This window comes from Trachypithecus francoisi, unplaced genomic scaffold, assembly GCF_009764315.1.
Source record: "Trachypithecus francoisi isolate TF-2019V2 unplaced genomic scaffold, Tfra_2.0 Lachesis_group5, whole genome shotgun sequence".
Taxonomy (NCBI): Eukaryota; Metazoa; Chordata; class Mammalia; order Primates; family Cercopithecidae; genus Trachypithecus; species Trachypithecus francoisi.
This window is the reverse complement of record NW_022681470.1, coordinates 12,362,454-12,384,518: the sequence shown is the minus strand read 5'-3', so window position 1 is coordinate 12,384,518 and position 22,065 is coordinate 12,362,454. Positions and strand designations below refer to the sequence as shown.

The window sequence follows — 22,065 nt, the reverse complement described above, 5'->3', positions numbered from 1 at the left end:
GCCCTCCTGTGTCGTCCGAAAGGATGGGGTGAAGGCCTGGGTTACCAAGGGGGCACGAGGCACCCGCAGGTCGGGGATGAGGAGGCCTTGGCCCGTTGTGGGAGCGGGCGGTGCGGAAAGCCCATGAGGGCTCTTGAACATTCCCCAGCACCTGACAGCGGCCAGCTGGGGACATCTTCCAGTTGCAGCTCAGCCTTCAACAGTCAAAAGCCAGCATCACCCACAGCACCATCCCCAGATCCATTCTAGGTTCTGCTGAGGTTTTAGGTGGGACTTTCAAGAGCAGAAGAAATGATGCTAAAACCGAAAGGAATTTGCCACTAGGGAGAAATGCTTTCTTTTCACCAGATGACAGACTTCAGGGTGTCTGATGAAAGTCACTGCAATTTCCTCTTTCTCCTTCAGGCCTGATTCTGCTCCCCTCCCCTGTCCTCCCATCCTTTTTTGCCACAATGGGGGAAGCCCTGAAAAACCCTGGTGTTTTCGGAGGCTGTGTGGAGCCCAAGGAAGGGGAGGGAAAGGAAGTGGGGCTGTCATTTACCGACCATTCAGTTCCTGATCGGGTTCCCCAAGAAGCAGCTGGGACTCTCCAACCCGAGCTCACTTCCCCTGGGGTCTCTGTCGTTAGGCAGATGGAACCCCCACGGCTGTCCCTGCCATGCTCAGACCCCTCCCTGCTGCCTCAGTTTCTCGGCCTCCACCCTTCCCTGCCTCCTGCCTCTCCCTGTCTACCCTTCTCTGGACCCAGGCTCCTTCTGTCTGCCCACAAGTATGCTCAGGTCTCCCCATCTTAAAAACCAGGTCTGAACCCCCTGATAACCTCTCTCTTGGATTTCACAAACATGTGCTTGTGGAAAGCAGTTTATGCTCTTGAACTGACTCAGTGCTCCCACTTCCTCCTGCTGCCATTCAGGGCCTGCCCGTTCCCCCTCCAGCCTCCCCGTCAGCTGAGCTCGCCCTTGGCCAGGCCCTGTGGCAGCTCAAGGTGAAGTGGTCCAGTCTCTTAGCCGCACTGGACACCCTGACTGTCCCCTGCCCCGGGCCTCTCTCCCCTGTAGTCTTTGAGGCCTTGACCACTGAGGGGACTGCTCCTTGACCTCCTCCCTACTCTTAGTTTTTTTTTTTTTAATAACAGCTTTATTGAGATACAAGTCACATTTTCTGTGCTGTCCCCATCTCAAAGTGTACCATATTCAGAGTTGCTTGTGACCCCACAGTCCACTGTAGACTTTTTCCACCCCAGAAGGAACCCCGTGTCTCTTAGTGGTCACCCTCCATTTCCCCGCCATGCCCTCCAGGCCCAGGCATCATGAATCTGCGTTGGGCCTCTGATTTGTCTTCATTTTCACCTTCTCTGTCAACCCGTGGTCTGCAGCCTTTGTTTTGCTCTGTACCCCAGGGACCCCTCTCACAGCACAGGTCTGCATTCCAACTGTGCCAATGCTCCCCCAAAGCCCTCCACACCCTTACCCTGGACAGCAGCCTCTTCCTGACTGGTCCGTGCCTCAGCCTGGCCTTCTGCTGCCCTCCCCAGCTCCAGGCTCCTGCAGCACCTTCTCTCCTCATCCCCTCCTTCACCGCTCCTAAGTCCACATGGAGGTTCACACCTCCTCATGCTTCCCACACCTCCCACAGCTTCACACACACTTCACACCTCCTCACGCCTCCCACTCACACCTCTTCATACCTCCCACACCTCCACATGCTTTTCACACCTCCTGTTATGGCTTGGCTGTGTCCCCATCCAAATCTCAGCTTGAATTTTATCTCCCAGAATTCCCATGTGTTGTGGGAGGGACCTACAGGGAGGTAATTGAATCATGGGGTCAGGTCTTTCCCATGCTATTCTTGTGATGGTGAATAAGTCTCACAGGATCTGATGGGTTTATTAGGAGTTTCTGTTTTTGCTTCCTCCTCATTTTTTCTCTCTTGTCACCACCATGTAAGAAGTGCCTTTGCCTCCTGCCATGATTCTGAGGCCTCCCCAGCCATGTGGAATTGTAAGTCCAATTAAACCTCTTTTTCTTCCCAGTCTTGGGTATGTCTTTACCAGCAGTGTGAAAATGGACTAATACGGTAAATTGGTACCAGGAGTGGGGTGTTGCTGAAAAGATACCCAAAAATGTGAAGTAACTTTGGAACTGGGTAACAGACAGCGATTGCAACAGTTAGAGGACTCAGACTAAGACAGGAAAGTGTGGGAAAGTTTGGAACTTCCTAGAGAATTGTTGAATGGCTTTGCCCAAAATGCTGATAGCAATATGGTCAATAAAATCCAGGCTGAGGTAGTCTCAGATAGAGATGAGGAACTTGTTGGGAACTGGAGCAAAGGTGACTCTTGTTATATTTTAGCAAAGAGATTGGTGGCATTTTACCCTTGCCCTAGAGATTTGTGGAACTTTGAACTTCAGAGAGGTGATTTAGGGTATCTGGCAGAAGAAATTTCTAAGCAACAAAACATTTAAGAGGTGACTTTAGTACTCTTAAAGGCATTCAGTTTTAAAAGGGAAACAGGCCGGGCGCGGTAGCTCAAGCCTGTAATCCCAGCACTTTGGGAGGCCGAGACGGGTGGATCACGAGGTCAGGAGATCGAGACCATCCTGGCTAACACTAAAAAACTAGCCAGGCGAGGTGGTGGGCGCCCGTAGTCCCAGCTACTCCGGAGGCTGAGGCAGGAGAATGGCGTGAACCCGGGAGGTGGAGCTTGCAGTGAGCTGAGATCCGGCCACTGCACTCCAGCCCGGGCGACAGAGCAAGACTCTACCTCAAAAAAAAAAAAAAAAAAAAAGGAAACAGAGCATAAAAATTCAGAAAATTTGCAGCCTGACTATACAATAGAAAGGAAAACCCCATTTTCTGAGAAGAAATTCAAGCAGGCTACAGAAATGTGTATAAATAGCAAAAAGCCTAATATTAATCCTCAAGACCATGGGGAAAATATCCCCAGGCTATGTCAGAGACCTTCACGGCAGCCCCTCCCATCATAGGCCCTGAGTCCCAGGAGAAAAAAGGGGTTTTGTGGGCCGGGCCCAGGGTCCCCATGCTGTGTGCAGCCTAGGGACTTCGTGCCCTGTGTCCCAGCTGCTCCAGCCATGGCTGAAAGGGGCCAATGTAGAGCTTAGGCTGTGGCTTCAGAGGGTGGAAGCCCCAAGCCTTGGCAGCTTCCATGTGGTATTGAGCCTGCAGGTGCACATAAGTCAAGAATTGATATTTGGGAACTTCCACCTAGATTTAAGAAGATGTATGGAAATGCCTGGATGCCCAGGCAGAAGTTTGCTGTGGGGGTGGGGCCCTCGTGGAGAACCTCTGCTAGGGCAGTGCAGAAGGGAAATGTCGGGTCAGAACTCCCACACAGAGTCCCTACTGGGGCACTGCCTAGTGGAGCTGTGAGAAGAGGGTCACTGTCCTCCAGACCTCAGAATGGTATATCCACCGACAGCTTACACCGTGCACCTGGAAAAGCCACAGACACTCAACACCAGCCCGTGAAAGTAGCCGGGAGGGAGGCTTTACACTGCAAAGTCACGGGTGGAACTGCCCAAGACCCTGGGAACCTACCTCTTGCATCACCATGACCTGGATGTGAGACTTGGAGTCAAAGGAGATCATTTTGGAGCTTTAAAATTTGACTGACTTGCTGGATTTCAGACTTGCATGGGGCCCTGTAACCACTTTGTTTTGGCCAAATTTTCCCCCTTGGAATAGCTGTATTTACCCAATGCCTGTACCTCCATTGTATCTAGGAAGTAACTAGCTTGCTTTTGATTTTACAGGCTCATAGGCAGAAGGGACTTACCTTATCTCAGATGAAGCTTTGGACTGTGGACTTCTAGGTTAATGCTGAAATGAGTTAAGACTTTGGGGGACTGTTGGGAAGGCACGATTGATTTTGAAATGTGAGGACATGAGATGTGGAGGGGCCAGGGATGGAATGATATGATTTGACTGTGTCCCCATCCAAATCTCAACTTGAACTGTATCTCCCAGAATTCCCATGTGTTGTGGGAGGGACCTGGGGGGAGGTAATTTAATCATGGGGGCCAGTCTTTCCTGCGCTATTCTCGTGATAGTGAATAAGTCTCAGGAGATCTGATGGGATTATCAGGGGTTTCCACTTTTGCTTCCTTCTCATTTTTTTCTCTTGCCACTGCCATGTAAGAAGTGCCTTTTGCCACCACCTGTGATTTTGAAGCTTCCCTAGCCATGTGGAATTGTAAGTCCAATTAAACCTCTTTTTCTTCCAAGTCTCGCATATGTCTTCATCAGCAGCATGAAAACAGACTAATACACCTCCTCATACTTCCCATGCCTCCACACTTTTCACACCTCCTCACACCTCCACACACCTCCCATACTGCCTCACACTTCCCACACCTCCCATATCTCCACACACTTTTCACACCTCCTCACACCTCCACACACCTCCCATACTGCCTCACACTTCCCACACCTCCCATATCTCCACACACTTTTCACACCTCCTCCCATCTCGTCCCACCTCCCGTACCTCCCCATGCATTCCCACACCTCTCATACCTCCTCACACCTCCCATGCCTCCTCACACTTTTCAATACCTCCTCACACCAGCCATGCCTCTCCACACCTCCCCATGCCTCCCCACGCCTCTCACACTTCCCACACCTCCTCACACCACTGGTGCTTATTACTGACATGTCTGTCTGCCTGTGTATTTCTCTGGGACAGGCCCAGCGTCTCCTTCTTTTTACAATTCTTGGGTCCAACCCAGTGTCTGGTGCAGACTCAATGCTGAGTATCAGTTGACCTGACTTGAACACCGGCAGTCGGAAAGCCAGGATGATGTGAATTTTCATCTGGCCTCATTTGTTCCTTAGCCTCTCGTAGGGGTCACATCTCCCTCTTTTTCATTCTCGTACATCTGGGGACACTGAGCAGGGAGTGCCCACTCTGTCAAAGCACCAGAGAGTATGACAACAGAATTAATGTCTGCTTCCCCACAGGAGCCGTCGCCCCTCCCAGCCGAGTTCCTGCCAAGGTCAGTGGGAGCCAGTGCAGACTGGCAGAGATGGGCAGCCGGATATGAGAGCCCGGCCAGTCAGAGAGCCAGGGTGAGCCAGGAGGTTTAGCTCAAGTTCCGGACACCCATCAGTCTTTAGCACAGTCTCTCAGAACACACAGGGGAGTGGGTGGGAGAGTTTAGATTTTTGTTTTTGAAAACTTGGTTTATGCCCTTTAATTAACGAGGGCAAAAGTTGTACTGAAATTATATGTGTGTGTGTGCTGATAGATAGATAATGTAAGTGCATATATATATTATTTCAGTTTCACATGCCAGGAGTTCAAACACAACTTTAAGGAACTTAAGTTGAGGGATTAACTTGAAGGATTAAGGAAGTTTCTAAGCACAGCTTGAATAGTGCCCAGATGAATTCAAGAGAGAGAGAGAGAGAAAGAGATAGATACATAGATGGATGGATGGATGGAGTTTCGCTCTTGTTGCCCAGGCTGGAGTGCAATGGTGTGATCTCAGCTCACTGCAACCTCCACCTCCCGGGTTCAGGCAATTCTCCTGCTTCAGCCTCCCAAGTAGCTGGGATTGCAGGCATCTGCTACCACACCTGGCTAATTTTTATAGTTTTGGTGGAGACAGGGTTTCTTCTTTTTTTTTGAGACTGAGTCTCGCTCTGTCGTCCGGGCTGGAGCGCAGTGGCGCAATCTCGGCTCACTGCAAGCTCTGCCTCCCGGGTTTACGCCATTCTCCTGCCTCAGCCTCCCAAGTAGCTGGGACTACAGGCGCCCGCCATCTCGCCCGGCTAGTTTTTTGTATTTTTTAGTAGAGACGGGGTTTCACCGTGTAGGCCAGGATGGTCTCGAGCTCCTGACTTCGTGATCCACCCGTCTCGGCCTCCCAAAGTGCTGGGATTACGGGCTTGAGCCACCGCGCCCGGGCCGGAGACAGGGTTTCACCATGTTGGCCAGGTTGGTCTTGAACTCCTGACCTCTGGTGATCCACCTGCCTCAGTCATCCAAAGTGCTGGGATTACAGGTGTGAGCCACTGCACCCAGCCCGAATTCAAGATATATTGCCACAAATTATAAGAAGTTGATAGAGTTTTTCAAAATCATGGTCAAGGCTTTTATTTTGATGTTGTTAGCACTGTGGCTTTGAGCTTGGGAGGATCAAAATGACAGATTTAACATCAGATTGTGCCTTGATATGCTGATGACTTTTTCCCTTCAGGCAGGGAGGTGGATCTAGTGATGAAATGAGTGAGGGTTTGTGAATTATCTGCGTCTTGGCTGGCGTAAGTCATCCTTCCCTTTCAGGGCTAGAATGGTGAACTCCAGGGCCCTCTTGTACTCAGTGCATTGCTTGATCTGTGTTCATGTTCGTGCGGTAAAGGCTGGGGAGCATCTTAAAGTTGCTGCTGCTTCTCCTTTGTTGTTGTTATTGTTATCATTACTCTTATTAAGGCTGCCGTGAACCTTCTGTTCATACTTGGTTCCATGGTGCAGTGCTTCCCAAACTCTATTCCCGGGAACACGCATTAGGAAGGCTGTAATTGGTCAAATAAATTTGGAAAGCCACTGTCTACCGTATGTTTCTCTTGAAGATTGACAATGTATCTGCCTTTGAAAGGCTCTGAGAATTCCTGCAGGGGGAGAAAGTTTTCCTAGCAGTTTCTAAACTTGTTTGATCACATGACATTTATTTTCAGTAATATTTCTTACCAATTTCCAGTTCTGCTGGGACAGCTTGAGGAGGCCTGCCTCAGAATAAATTCTTACAAGTGGAATTGTTGGGGCAAAGCATATGAGCATTTATATATGGTGGCCCGGAGCGCTGCAATATAGCCACTTTATGTGTTGGATAAGTGTAATCCAGGAGCGTTGAACTGAGTTCCCTACCACTCAGTAAACCCCACTAAGTGGGCCAAATACCAAAACAGATTTTTATATTGAATGGGCCAAACACTTTTTAAAAAATTCTGTAGTTTCTTCTTCTCACTTTGGCATTTGTGAAGAAGCCTCAGTTATTAAAAGCAAGATCCCTTAGGACTGTTTAACAGAAGGGCATTGTTCTACGTTACATGAAATCGGTAGCAATTTTGTAATGGAACTTTGGAGTCATGTATTCATCTATTTCTTGTTTCTAAGAGAGGTTGTTTGGTAACATGTCCTTTAATGGGTATCAGAGAAATACCAAAGGTGATGTGTCTTGACTAAAATCCCGTGGGGAGTTGTCAGATAAAGCGGAACCAGGACTTCTTTAAAGGAGGGTCGCTGTACTGAGTCATCTGTTGCACCATTACCAGAGAAAAATATTTTAATGTATATATGGTGTAAATCCCTACCTCTTACCTATTTCCAAAAAGGATTTATGACAAAGAGAAAACTCACAGCAGAACCAAATAATTCTTCTAGAAGGTTGGAAGGCTCACCTGTGAAGCTCGGAGGATGTTACAAAAGGGAAGAGGTGCTTGCTTAAAAGTCTTTAGGAATGGCCGGGCACAGTGGCTCACGCCTGTAATCCCAGCACTTTGGGAGGCCGAGGTGGGTGGAGCACTGGAGGTCAGGTGTGAGCCACCGTGCCTGGCCATCATAAGATCATTATCTTACGGTTTTTTTTAAGAGCTGAGGCCTCACACTATGTTGGCGAGGGTGGTCCCGAACTCCTGGGCACAAGCGATCCTCCCACTTCAGCCACCTCCCTGAGAAGCAGCGGAGAGTGGATGTGACCGGGGGATTCATGAGGGAGAGGAGGACCAGGCGGGTATGCACGTTGAGCACTGGGGTTCAGGAGCTTCAGGGGGCTGTGGGAGGAAAGGCCCAGAGGCTGAGGGTGGGTTTAGGAACTCCATGGAGAGCAGTTTGCTTGCAAGTGGGGAATCTGAGTCTTCTTTCCCCACCCCAGCTTCATTGAGGTATAATTGACAAAGATGGAATATATTCAAAGTGTGCACTGTGATGTTTTGATAATACATATACATGAGGAATGATTCCCACAATCAAGCTAGTTAATAACATATCCATCACCTTACATAGTTGCCCACCCTTGTTTTGTGGTGAGAACACTTAAGATCTCTCTTAGCAAATTTCAAGTATACATTGTTACAGACTGTAGTCACCAGGCCGTAGAACTCCTCAGGACTTAGTCAACATGGCTGGAGGACACTACGCTAAGTGAAAGAAGCCAGGCACAGAAAGACAAATAGATCCTGCTTATATGTGGAATCTAAACAGGTTAGAACTCGTAGAAACAGAGAGTACAGTGGTGGTTGCCAGGGGCTGTGGTGGGAGAATGGAGAGATGTTGGTCAAAGAGTCCAGACTTGCTGGAATGGGGGTCTTCAGATGCTGGACAGATTGTTTCTGAAAAGCTATCCTCTCTCCTTCAGTCTTCCACACCCTTTCTGTCTTCTCCCAGTACTGTACTGCAACCCTATTAAACACCAGGGATCGGCCGGGCGCGGTGGCTCAAGCCTGTAATCCTAGCACTTTGGGAGGCCGAGACGGGCGGATCACGAGGTCAGGAGATCGAGACCATCCTGGCTAACACGGTGAAACCCCGTCTCTACTAAAAAAATACAAAAATCTAGCCGGGCGAGGTGGCGGGCGCCTGTAGTCCCAGCTACTGCGGAGGCTGAGGCAGGAGAATGGCGTAAACCCGGGAGGCGGAGCTTGCAGTGAGCTGAGATCCGGCCACTGCACTCCAGCCCGGGGGACAGAGCGAGACTCCGTCTCAAAACAAAAAAACAAAAAAACAAACAAACAAAAAAAAACAAATAAACACCAGGGATCCATGTGCTTATGTATAACTGCTCCATGAGCTACCCCAGTCCCCAGAGACTCTCCTCGCCCACTGAGATCCCCATGAGCCTGGGCCCCTGCTTGAATCTCCAGCACATGCTGTAGCAGTAGCAGCCTCCCTGTCTGGGGAGCGGAAGCATGCGTGGACGCCTACTTTCTGCTCCTCTTCACCTTCTTGAAGGTTCTGCCAGGCTCTCTGCCTTTCAGTGTGTGTGGGCAATTCAGCAATTGTGAAGACTTATAAAAGAGCTTGAGAAATGCCAGTCTGCAATATTTCTGTTTTAGAAAACAGTCCAGTGTGATACTTCCATAGTCCAGAGATGTTTTGTTATTTTAAATGTACTGCAGTGTTTGAGGCCTGGGTAGGCAGACACTTACTAATTTGGTGCCAGGAAAAATGCTAATAAAGAGAGTGAACTGCTTATCTTAAATAAGAATCTTAAGGCCGGGTGTGGTGGCTCATGCCTGTAATCCCAGCACTTTGGGAGGCTGAGGCTGGTGGATCACCTGAGGCCAGGAGTTCAAGACCAGCCTGGCCAACATGGTGAAATCCCATCTCTACTGAAAATACAAAAATTAACTGGGTGTGGTGACACCTGTAATCCCAGCTACTCGGGAGGCTGAGGCAGGAGAATCACTTGAACCCAGGAGGCAGAGGTTGCAGTGAGCCGAAATGGCGCCACTGCACTCCAGCTTGGGCAACGGGAGTGAAATTCCATCTCAAAAAAAAAAAAAAAAAAATCTTAAGAGAAATAGTTGGCCATGGTAGACTAGTAATACATTTACTTTTGTTTTCTTTTTTTTAACCATGTTCAAATTCCTTTACTGTTAAAACTGTATGTGCAACATAAAAAATGTTTGGCATAACAAATATGGATGTTTCAATTACAAAATACGTGCCCCAGCGCCGGGGGATGCAGGGGCAGAGGAATTCCCAGTGATGGTATCAGTCTGGTTCTGTCAACTTGCCATGTTTTTCTGTTGTTGCAGGTGATTTTCAAAGCCAAGTCAAAATATTCTCCAGAATTACTCAAATACCGGTAAGTACCGCGGGGCATCTCTTTCTGTGGTAGAAGGGGAAAGTGCCGACATGTGAGTCTCATCTCTCCATCAGGGTTTGCACACATCGCTGCTCTGTGAGCCGCCGGAAGCAGTCCTGCCTGCTGGCTGGCTGCCCACAAGCATCGTGTGCATTGCCGGTGACAGGTCATCGAATCATGACTTCATGAACCGTGGGGGCTTGCATCATACTTACCAGTTCAGAAACAAGAGCCTGGTGCCTTTCCTAACAGGAGGAGATGGATGGGAATAAAATAGGTGTATGTTGCCTCTAAACCTTTCTGAGAAGTAAGAGCCTCAGCAGAAGGAAATAGGGTTCTTTGAAGATGCGGTGCTTTGCCAGGTGCTCTGCCAGGTGCTCCCCGTTCCCCATCCTGCCCCTCCCATGCTCCCACTGCAGGTGCAGGTGCAGGTACAGGTGCAGGTGCAGCTTCAGCTTCAGCTGTGGAAGGGCCTCGCCCCTGCAGCCTACCACCTGGTGGCCTTACGCGCCTTGTCTCAGCTGCTGGTAGGCTCTGGCTTCTTGTTTTCCAGAACTTCAGAGCCCACTGAACCCTAAGTTGCTACACAGCTACTTGCAGGGTATCCATCCACATCCAGAAATACCGTTCTGACCGTTCAGTGCTCAGTTAGGCACCACGAGGAAGAATGTATTATAGTTGAGAAGTGGACACTATATTTGTAAAGATGGCTTAACACAAAGGCTTGCAGAATCAGGCAAAGCAGGATATGCAGCATGCCAAAAGCATGGACATTTTGTGGAAGAAGAGAGGCTTGTGCCGGAGTGTAATCTGGAAGGGAACCTCTTAAGTTATGTGAGGAAGGGGATCTGCATTTTCCTATGTAGGGTTCATAGCTCTCCCCAGACTTTCAAAGAGGCCTATGACTTTCCTAAGGCCAAGAACCAGTGGCTTAAAGAATAGTCAGGTTTGGCCGGGCACAGAGGCTCACGCCTGTAATCCCAGCACTTTGGGAGGCCGAGGTGGGCGGATCACTTGAGGTCAGGAGTTCGAGACCAGCCTGGCCAACACAGTGAAACCCTGTCTCTACTAAAAATACGAAAACTATCTGGGCGAGGTAGCGCACATCTGTTGTCTCAGCTACTTAGGAGGCTGAGGTGGGAGAATCACTTGAGCTCAGAAGGCAGAGGTTTCAGTGAGCCAAGATTGTACCACTGTGCTCCAGCCTGGGCAAGAGAGTGAGAATCTGCCTCAAAAAGAAAAAAAAGAAAAAGAATGGTCAGGTTTGACTGGGGTTGGGGGAGGAGAACAGGCCTCTGGAAGAGGCGAGGGGGTGCAGTGTGAGTCCAGGGGTTCTGGCGTCTCTGCCCAGGAGAACTCCACTGCCTCTGGCAAACATTTCTGAAAAGGTGACTCTGGGCATCGCCTCCTTGGGTCAAAATGAAAAATTATTTTATCATTTTTAAAAATATGTTAAATTGTATACATATTTTATTTAAATATATATCATCTAAAAATATGTAAAGACTTTTTACTTAAAATTCTGAAGGTGTAATAGTTTAATCCTGAGTTTATATCCAAGGAAACCAGTTCAGAAAGTTTCTCTGAAGTTCAGAAAGTTCTATGAAGGTGCCTGGACCAAGATATGAGCCCCAAGACTCACCGTCCTGGGCTTTATTTTGTTTTTCACCTGATCTTGCTGTCTCCCTTCACTGCTTTGCACGTGGCTCAGTTCACGTCTCTGCCAAACTCAGGTGGAACCTCAGCGTCCGCTATGAAATGATGTTGGTCCCAAGGAGAGCAATTTAAAGGGCAGGTTGAGTGTCCCTAATCTGAAATGCTTGGGACCAAAAGTATTTCAGATTTCAGATTGGATTTTGAAATATCTGCATATACAGGCTGGGCACAGTGGCTCACTCCTGTAATCCCAGCACTTTGGGAGGCTGAAGAGGGTGGATCGTTTGAGGTCAGAAGTTTGAGACCAGTCTGACCAACATGGTGAAACCTCGTTTCTACTAAAAACACAAAAATTAGCTGGGTGTGGTGGCAGGCGCCTGTAATCCCAGCTACCCAGGAGGCTGAGATGGGAGAATTGCTTAAGCCTAAGGGGTGGAGGTTGCAGTGTGTGGAGATCACGCCACTGCACTCCAGCCTGAGCAACAGAGCGGACTCTGTCTCAAAAAAAAAAAAAAAAGGAAAAAGAAATATTTGTGTATACATAATGAGAGATGAGGGGATTGGATGGGATACAAGTCTAACATGAAATGTATTTATGTTTCAGATATACCTTATACACATCTCTTGAAGGCAATTTTATACAATATTTTTAATAATTCAGCATAAAACAGTTTTAACTGTGTTTTGACTGCAATCCATCACATAAAGTCCAGTGTGGAATTCTCCAATTGTAGCATCATGTTGATTGATACTCAGAAAGTTTCAGATTTTGGAGCATTTCAGATTTTGAATTTTCAGGTTAGGGATGTTCAACCTATGTAAAGTACAAGTAGACAGTTCCCTGTCTTCTCCAGTAACAAAATAGTAGCCTTGCCTCTGCATCTGTAGTCTTTGCCCTGCATGCCCCCAACCAGAAATGTACATCAAAGCATGAGTGAAGATGGATGTGGAGAACATTCTGTCTGATTAGACCATGGAACTGATTTTATCTTGGAAGCAGTTGAGGCTAGGGTAATTAAATGTCTTCTAGAGGTGAAATATGAAAGCACTGGTCAGAAGGGAAATTGTTTAAAAGCTTTCAACCTCTGAGCACAAGGACTGGAGTCTTCAGGTGAGAAGATATGTGCATGGTGTAGTCCTCGCTTGATCCTTGAGCCAAAGTGTACCTCAAAGACAGGCTGTGCTGACAGTTATGGCTGCATTTTATTGGGAAGGGATTTGCAGAAATGAAGGGAGAAGATGGGGAGAAATATAGTTGGATCCAGATGTTAAAAATGAGATGTTTGGGACCTGGCATGGTGGCTCACGTCTGTAATCCCAGCACTTTGGGAGGCCGAGGTGGGCAGATCACCTGAGGTCAGGAGTTCAAGACCATCCTGGCCAACATGGTGAAATCCTGTCCCTACTAAAAATACAAAAATTAGCCAGCCGTGGTGGTGCACGCCTGTAATCCCAGCTACTTGGGAGGCTGAGGCAGGAGAATCACTTGAACCCAAGAGGTCGAGGTTGCAGTGAGCTGAGATTACGTACGCCATTGCATACCAGCCTGGGCAACAAGAACAAAAACGCCATCTCAAAAAAAAAAAAAAAAAAAAAAAAGTGAGATGTTTGGGCCAGCGAAGTTGGAGAGTTCCTTGAGACAAGAGGGTGAGGTTTCAATGGGAGATGCCTGTTAACCTAGTCCTAGTGATTTTGTTGCCAAATGTAAAGAAATACTAGGAGTTATTCCTGTGTAGGCATATCTTTAGTCTCATCTATAGAATTCCTCAGTTCTCTTAAACCAGATGCCACTAGAGACATTTCAGGCCACAGTCTCTCCCTTGAGATGCTTTGGTATGTTGGCTTCTAAATAGATTGGCTTCTCTAATTTAATCATGACTCGCTTGAAATAAAACATGAGCCATTAGTCTAGAACTAGTTGAAACTTTCCACTCCAATCTATTCCTGTAGTAATTCACTGGTTTTGAAGATAATTTATATTCAGCTCAGCCAGGAACCACTTTATTTTTCACTTAAAATCTCCTCTGCCCTCCCACATCTGCTAGCTCAGAGTTTTGCTGGAGTGGAAGGCAATTTAATTCAGGCTTTCTCTTTCTCAGTCTATGTATTTTAATTTATTTGGTTTAAGAAATGTGAACATTTGGCATGGGAGTGCTCAAGAACACGTTGATTTTAAACATTTTCCACTGTTTGCCCTCTAGCTTTGTGATTTTGTAAATAAGTAAAAAATATAGTGAGCCAGGTTTTCCTTTTTTTTTTCTTTTTTCTTTTTTTTTTTAAAAAAGAGACAAGGTCTCAACCAGGCCGGAGTGCAGTGGCGGTGGTGCAATCATAGCTCACTACAGCCTTAATCTCCTGGGCTCAAGCGATCCTCCTGCCTCAGCTTCCTGAGTAGCTGGGAATACATGTGCATGTCACCACATCCAGCTATAAAAAAAAAAAAAAAAATTGTAGAGACAGAGTCTTGCTGTGTTGCCCAGGCTGGTCTTGAACTCCTGGACTCAAGCGACTCTCCCTCCTCGGCTTCCCAGAGTGCTGGGATTACAGGTACACGCCACCACGCCTGGCCTGCTTTTCCCTTTCTTTAAGTGAAAAAGCAGTGGCTTATGTTTGTAATCCCAGCGCTTTGGAGGCTGAGGTGGGAGCATCTCTTGAACCCTGGAGTTCAAGACCAGCCGTGACAGCAGAGCAAGAGCCCATCACAACAACAACAAAAAAAATTCAGCTGGGCGTGGTGGTGCGCGTCTGTATTCCCGGCTACTCAGAATGCCGAGGTGACAGACTCGCTTGAGCCTAGGATATTGAAGCTGCAGTGAGCTGTGATTGCACTACTGCTCTCTAGCCTGGTGACAGAGCAAGACCTCACCCCCCCAAAAAAAAAAAAAAAAAAAGGAAGAAAGGGAGGGAAGGAAAGAGAAAGGAAGGGAGGGGGGGAACAGAAAGAAGAAGGAAGGGGGGAGGGAGGGAAGAAGGAAGGAAGGAAGCGATGGTATTGGGAGATACATTTAAAGCATGCTTTACAGCCCCTTGCTTCTGTCCCCTCCCAGTGGGAGGTGGTCAGGCGCTGCTGTGTTGGCTGCCTTGAAGACTCGCCTCACGCCTGCATCTGCTGACCAGCAGCACTGATCCTTCTGGTCCTACAAGCAAAGTGGTCTTCCCAGATGCGGGGTCACACTGATTGTTTTATTTCTTTGGGTCATTTCTGTCATCATGCCAAGATGAGCTATTTATCCTGGCCCTATGGTTTAGGTTAAAAAGAAGTAGTTTTGGGGGCAATGTACAAAACTCTGTTTCTGTGAAAACATACTTTTTTGATACAGTTATTCTGGCCCCCTTTTAAAACTCTCTCACTACAGCTCCAGGTCGCTCCCTTTCTACCACAGCTGCAGGCATAGAGGGAAAAAAACTTGTTTTGCAAGATGGTTTTGCATTATAAAAGTGGTAACAAGCGTATTAGGAAAAAAATTATGAAATAGAAAAAGATAGACATTTTGTGAATATAGACATGTGGAAAGAAAGCAAGCAAGTCCACTGAACTTTCCTTCCTCCCAACATAAACCCCCCTCCAGCCCTAAGGAAATACAATGATGTATTCCACTTTTTTATACAGATTTCCCAAGACAAAATTGATGTCTGTATTGCATTTCCAATTTTGCATCCTGACTTTTTAACTTGATGTTAGATCACACATATTTTTTCCATATTGTTTCAAATCTCCCAACACAGCCTCCTTTCTTAAGATAATAACAGGCTTTTGTTTAGTAGACTAAACAAAGCCTCCTAAAGCCTCAGAGAATAGGATTTGATACATAAAAATCAAGGGAGAGGAAGATTCCAGGCAGAAAAATCAGCTTGCAGAAAGACGGGAGGTGGAGACACCCGGACATGTTTAAAACATGGAGTTGACCGGGCGCGGTGACTTACGCCTGTAATCCCAGTACTTTGGGAGGCCGAGGCGGGCAGATCACGAGGTCAGAAGATCGAGACCATTCTGACTAACACGGTGAAACCCCATCTCTACTGAAAATACAAAAAATTAGCCGGGTATGGTGGCGGGCGCCTGTAGTCCCAGCTACTTGGGAGGTTGAGGCAGGAGAATGGCGTGAACCCGGGAGGCGGAGCTCGCAGTGAGCTGAGATCGTGCCACTGCACTGCAGCCTGGGCGACAGAGCCAGACTCTGTCTCAAAAAAATAAATAAAAAAAAACATGGAGTTGACCAGCTTGATTAGCATGTAGCCTGTCCATAGATAGAGCGGCCTCTTGAGTGCTTGGGTCTGGAAGATACGGGGTGGGGCCTTAGGGCAAAGGTGAATTAGGAAACTACATTAGTTCTGGTCAGAGGCATGAGACAGTGTGTGGGGCTGGCACAGGAGGCATGGATAGAGTGGGAATGAAGAATCTACTGACCTTGACAATGGATTACATAGGGGGTGGATGGAATCAAAGAAGCACATTACAGTTAAAGAGTCTATGAAAAGCTATGGCACCTTTAACAGAAATAGGAATAGTTAGAGGCGTGTTAGAAGAGGGACAGTGGGGCTGGGCGTGGTGGCACGTGCTTGTAGTCCTGGCTACTAAGGAAGCTTAAGTGGGAGAATCGCTTGAGCCCGGGAGTTCAGGGTTGCAGTGAGCTAGGATTGCATCACTGCACTCCAGTCTGGGTGACAGAGCAAGACCCCAACTCAAAAAAAAAGGACATCTGGAATTGAGTTTGGGACATGCTGGCTTGAGGGGGCAGGGCCTCCGAATGGCAGGCTGTTAGGGACATAAGTCTGGAACTCAGATCAGAGGCGTGGCTTGAGATAAAAGATGTTTGAAGTCAGTCGTACAAAAGTCCTGATTGAAGCTACAGAAAAAAGTATATTTTCTGAGGAAGAGCGTAGGCCAGGTGCGGTGGCTTACAGCTGTAATCCCAGCACTTTGGGAGGCGGAGACGGGAGGATCACTTGAGGCCAGGAGTTCGTGGCTGCAGTGAGCCATGCTTATGCCACTGCATTCCAGCCTCAGTGACACAGATGCTGTCTCTTCAAAAATACAGAAAATCCTAAGAGAAAACAAATTTTCTACTCATTAAGTGGAAGCGGATGATCATCAAGGCCTTCATCCTCATTGTGTTTATGCTGAGTAAGTGGAAGAGGAGGAGGGAGAGGAAGGTCTTGCTGTGTCAAGGGTGGCAGTGGAGGAAAATCCATACATAAGTGGCCCTGCACAGTTCAAACCTGTATTGCTCAAGGGTCAACTGTATTTCAAACAGCACCCACAAGGAATCATCTGGAAAACATCAGTGGCTGCTTACGTGGAATGTGTGTACACACCAGCAAGGGTCCAGAAACAATAGGCCCATGGCTAGCTGGTTCTAGATGTTTCTATCCTAGCGCTCTTCACAGAAGCACAGCAGATGAAACAATAAAAGCAGGGCTTTTGAGAATCTGGAATACAGATTTTTGGTAACTCCCAAGTGGCCCTGCCTTTGTCTCTCTCCACAGCTCCTTTGGCCCATACTCCCCTCCCCTGATTCCCCCATCACTACGAGAACATGGGGCAGAGCACATGAAAACCTGTAAGCCAGACGCTGCCCTCAAAGCTCCATAGGCATGATTTCCCTGGCCCACTCCATGGCCCCAAGAGACTGACACGGAACACCTCCAGCTCTAGAGAGGAGGAAGCCGCGGGGCTTGCTTGATTAGGCGACTGGCTTAAGGTCTCATGCAAATTTCAGTTTCCTGATTCTGACCCTCCTACACCCAGGGCTTTACAACAGGTTCCAGGAGGAGAAGAAGCACTCCCACGCTGAATGCAGTGTTCCATAGTGCAAGGTGATCCTGACTGTGGAAACATGAGAACATGAAGCAAAGAGTGTGTCATAGAATTGAAAGATAGGGCACTTAGTGGGAGCCTGACATGGCATTTTGAGGCTGGGGATGTGGGAGGGTGGGGCTGCCCCTCTCATGCCCACAGTCTGGTGGGGAAGAGGTTGGAGGTGCGGAGGGAACAGCAGGGCCTGTGACATGAATGAGGGGACTTGCTCAGCGATCAGGGCCTAGAAAAGAATCTGTCCGTGGCAAATCATTAATGTCTGTTTGAAAAGCTCTGAGTGCATCATGACATGTGAGGTCGAATCCCCAAGACTTCACAGTGTTCCCCATCATCACACAGCTTTGGGGGGTGGGGGGTGCTGTTCCCATCCCACTGCAGCCATGCTGGGGTGGCGGCTCCCCTCTTGCATGTCCGACTTGCTCATCTGTCTGATGCAAGTATTTTATCGCTCCTCCAGGGCACACACGTTCCTTACTGTGGCACCTTCCTGCCCCCCTGAGCTCTTGGAGGCCCGGGCCGCCTCGTCTTCATCCCACTCTCTCAGCATGAGCCTGATGAGCAGCCAGCCCCCAGCACAGGGCTGTGCAGCGAGAAGCCTGCAGTCCTTTCTGCCTCCCCAGAAAGTTGTTTAATTCCCCTATGATGGGTCATTTCCCCACTAGCCAGGGGAAGACGTAGCAGCTGCTGTGCTAGAGCATTCATAGGAAATAAAAGGGCAGCTCTTGAGAGCTGATGTCATGCTTTTTGGACCGACTCCTTCTTCCCTCCCTCTTAAGCCTTCTTCATGGAGACCCTGCCACCTACAGCGTGGATGGAGAGAGTGGAAATGGAGAGTCTCATTTTCCACGGGACTTTCTGTCTAGGGAGACACAGGCATTGATCAGATGGTCGCCCGTCTGTTTTGTTATAAACTGTGATGAGTCTGTGAAGTGAAAATACAGGGGACCAGGAGAGCAGATGTCAGAGAAACCTGACTGCCTGTGTACCCATGGTGTGTGTGCATGCATGGAGGTACAGGGAGAGTCGGGGTGTGTTTGCTGCAGTGCTGTTTGAGCTAAGATCTAGAGGATGAGCGGGAGCCGGGTAGACAAAGTTCTTTGGTAGAACTGGGTTCTGAAAGTTATGTGAGAGATTTGCCAGTGGGTAGTACATTATTAATTACAAGACATAAAATGCCATTCAGATTAGCCTGAGTAAGTGGGGGTTGTTATGTCACACTGGAATCTGAAGGCAGGAAATAAAACTGCAGCTGGGCATGGACCTGGGTGGGCTGGAACCAAGGTCTCTTTGGCCCATACCCTCTGCTCCTCTCTGTTTTTCTCTGTCTGCCTCTTTCTCTTCTACCCCCGCCTCTCCTTACCCACTCCCTCTCCCTGCCCCGTCCCTCTCCCTACCCCCTCCCTCATCATCAGTGGCATGTCTAGATCTGGGACTAGAATCCCAGTTTCCATGTCTGGGTTTTCCCATAGATTTTACACAGGTCACTTAGGAAATGTGTAGCTCTGAGAAACTACAGGTTAAAAATGGCCAATGAAGTAGAGTTTTGCGTTTCCGTGGCATGTTTTTTTTTTTTTTTGAGACTGAGTCTCGCTGTGTCACTCAGGCTAGAGTGCAATGGCGCGATCTCGGCTCACTGCAAGCTCCACCTCCCGGTTCAAGTGATTCTCCTGCCTTAGCCTCCTGAGTAGCTGGGATTACAAGTGCGTGCCACCACGCCCAGCTAATTTTTGCATTTTTAGTAGAGATGGCGTTTCACCATGTTGGCCAGGCTGGTCTTGAACTCCTGACCTCAAGCAATCCGCCCACCTCGGCCTCCCAAAGTACTGGGATTATAGGCGTGAGCCACTGCACCCAGCCTGTGGCAGATTTTTAATCACATTAGTGAGTGCTCTCTGGACTCTATGTCAGTAATGACTTTTGGGGGTAAAATGCGTTATACAAATTCATTATCTCATCTAATCCCCACAAAAGACCTATAAATAAGGTAGGTATTATGTAGTCTTATTTTCAAGTGATGTAACCAAGGCTCAGAGAGGTTGCATTTGGCCTAAGTTAATTCTGACAATGTGGAGTTGTCAGAATGCCTGTAAAACCCCGTCCCCAGCTGTGCTCTCCACTCTTCGCTGTGAGTAGGGAGCGCTCAGTGAGTGTCCACGCCAGCCAACGTATGTGAGCTGTCAGTCCTAACAACATCCCACAGATAGGGAAAGTGGGGTTCAGAGAAGTAAAGGACCATCCAGAGCCACAATTTGGGGTCAGTTTGTAATTTGAATCTGGGAACGTCTACTGCCAAAGTCCAAGCTCTTTTTTTTTTTTTGAGATGGAGTCTTGTTCTGTTCCCCAGGCTGGAGTGCAGTGATGCGATCTCAGCTCACTGCAAGCTCCGCCTCCCAGGTTCACGCCATTCTCCTGCCTCAGCCTCCCGAGTAGCTGGGACTAGAGGTGCCCGCCACCATGCCCAGCTATTTTTTTATATTTTTAGTAGAGACAGGGTTTCACCGTGTTAGCCAGGATGGTCTTGATCTCCTGACCTCGTGATCTGCCTGCCTCGGCCTCCCAAAGTGCTGGGATTACAGGCAGGAGCCACCGCACCTGGCTGTCCAAGCTCTTAAATGTAACCTTTGGTGTGTCTGCTTCTAGCAGTTCACCAAAACACATCACAGTTTCCTTCTAGATGGACCTGGGATGGGCAGTTGACAAGTTTCTCTCATGCTTTCCAGGTTGCCCCTCTACCTGGCCTCCCTCTTCATCAGCCTTGTTTTCCTGTTGGTGAATTTAACCTGTGCTGTGCTGGTAAAGACGGGAAATTGGGAGAGGAAGGTTATCGTCTCCGTGCGAGTGGCCATTAATGACACACTGTTCGTGCTGTGTGCTGTCTCTCTCTCCATCTGTCTCTACAAAATCTCTAAGATGTCCTTAGCCAACATTTACTTGGAGTCCAAGGTAGGTGGAAATGTGGTCAAGATCCCTCCCATGAAACATGTTCTAAAAATAGTTTCCTGGTTTGCAAAAGTGCATTTTGATGAATTTTAGACTTGATTTTGCCTTGACGTTCTCTGTTTTATTGTGTCCCACACAGGGGCTACTCAAGGCTTTTTTTTTTTTTTGAGATGGAGTCTCGCTCTGTTGCCCAGGCTGGAGTGCCGTGGCGTGGTCTTGGCTCAATGCAAGCTCTACCTCCCGAGTTCACACCATTCTCCTGCCTTAGCCTCCCGAGTAGCTGGGACTACAGGCACCTGCCACCACGCCTGGCTAATTTTTTGTATTTTTAGTAGAGACGGGGTTTCACTGTGTTAGCCTGGATGGTCTTGATCTCCTGACCTCGTGAGCTCACCTCTGTGGCACACAAGCTAATAAAGCACTACTGGCAAAAGAAAATAGTATCTCAGATTTAGTTAATGACTGACTGTCTAATAACAGTACTCAAAAGCCGGTTTTAGTTTTTTGGTCATGTTAATTATCCGTTTTGAGCTAGGAGTCTTTTAACTGTCTTTGGAAATTGATAGCTTCATAATGTGGGGCACAAATCACTGATGTCCACATAATTCCAAGCCCAGAGTCACATGAGGGCTCCTGTATTCCCAGCCTCCAAGCCATTGTCCCTCTGAGATTGTTTACTTGCCTCCTTGAGCCAAAGGCCCTGGCCTGGGCTCACCTGCTGCGTGTAGAAGCCAAGAAGATCCTCTTGGAGCTGAGCAGCAGCCATCAGAGATTTAGCAAAGAAGCCATCTGACTTTCTTGCTCGTACACTCTAGGCCTCGGGAAAATGGTGCATATTTTAACCCCGTTAAAGGCATCTCCAAACCAAGTCCTAGGGTCCTTATGAAGATACTTGAAATTGTAGGAAGAAGGAGTGTGAAAAGGACTCTGATGGAAGACCCAACGAGACCACAGTGCCCCGAGATCCCAAAGGGCTTTACCAGACTGATACCAGGCAGGGGCTGGGGAAGGGGCTGGTGTCTTGGACCTGTAGTGGCCCATACCTCCTGCTTCCTCTTTTCCAGGGCTCCTCCGTGTGTCAAGTGACTGCCATCGGTGTCACCATAATACTGCTTTACACCTCTCGGGCCTGCTACAACCTGTTCATCCTGTCATTTTCTCAGAACAAGAGTGTCCATTCCTTTGATTACGACTGGTACAATGTATCAGACCAGGTCAGTGGGGGCGCTGAGGAGGTGTCACCTGACCAGGGACCACAGTTGACCCTTGGTATCCTCGAGGCACTGGTTCCAGGACTCCAGAAGATACCAAAATCTCGATGCTCAAGTCCCTGATATAAAATGGTGTAGTATCTGCATGCAGACTACACACATCCTTCTGTATGCTTTAAATTAATCTCTAGATGACTTACAATACCAAATACAACACAAATGCTATGTAAACAGTTGTTACACTACATTGTTTGAAAATGTCTATTTTTAATTGTTATTAGTATTTTGTTATTTTCAAATATTTTTGATCTGCGGTTGGTTGAGTCCGCAGATGTGGAACCCACCAATATGGAGGGCTGGCTGTATTTGCATTTCAGTGGTTCACATGGCAGAGAAGTACAGGCTCCTTGTTTCTGCTGGTGAATGACTGAGTGACCTTGAGAGGTCACTTCCCTGTGTGGCATCTGAACTCATGTCAGATGGGATCACAGCACCTGCCTCATTCCCTTTCACATGTCTTTTGAGAAAACCAGGAGATTACATATATGTGTGTATGTATCCACACATGTGTACACACATACTTTTCACTCCAATTTACCTCTTAGGGCTC

General features: G+C 48.0%; 1 protein-coding gene across 1 annotated transcript in view; it reads left to right on the top strand.

The window, feature by feature from the left end:
• Positions 1–22,065, top strand: part of GPR137B (G protein-coupled receptor 137B) — a 75,778-nt gene that overhangs the window by 18,522 nt on the left and 35,191 nt on the right. The window contains exons 2-4 of the mRNA XM_033198281.1: positions 9,781–9,830; positions 20,025–20,247; positions 21,309–21,458. Coding sequence (XP_033054172.1) covers positions 9,781–9,830; positions 20,025–20,247; positions 21,309–21,458 — 423 coding nt within the window. The remainder of the gene's footprint in view (positions 1–9,780; positions 9,831–20,024; positions 20,248–21,308; positions 21,459–22,065) is intronic.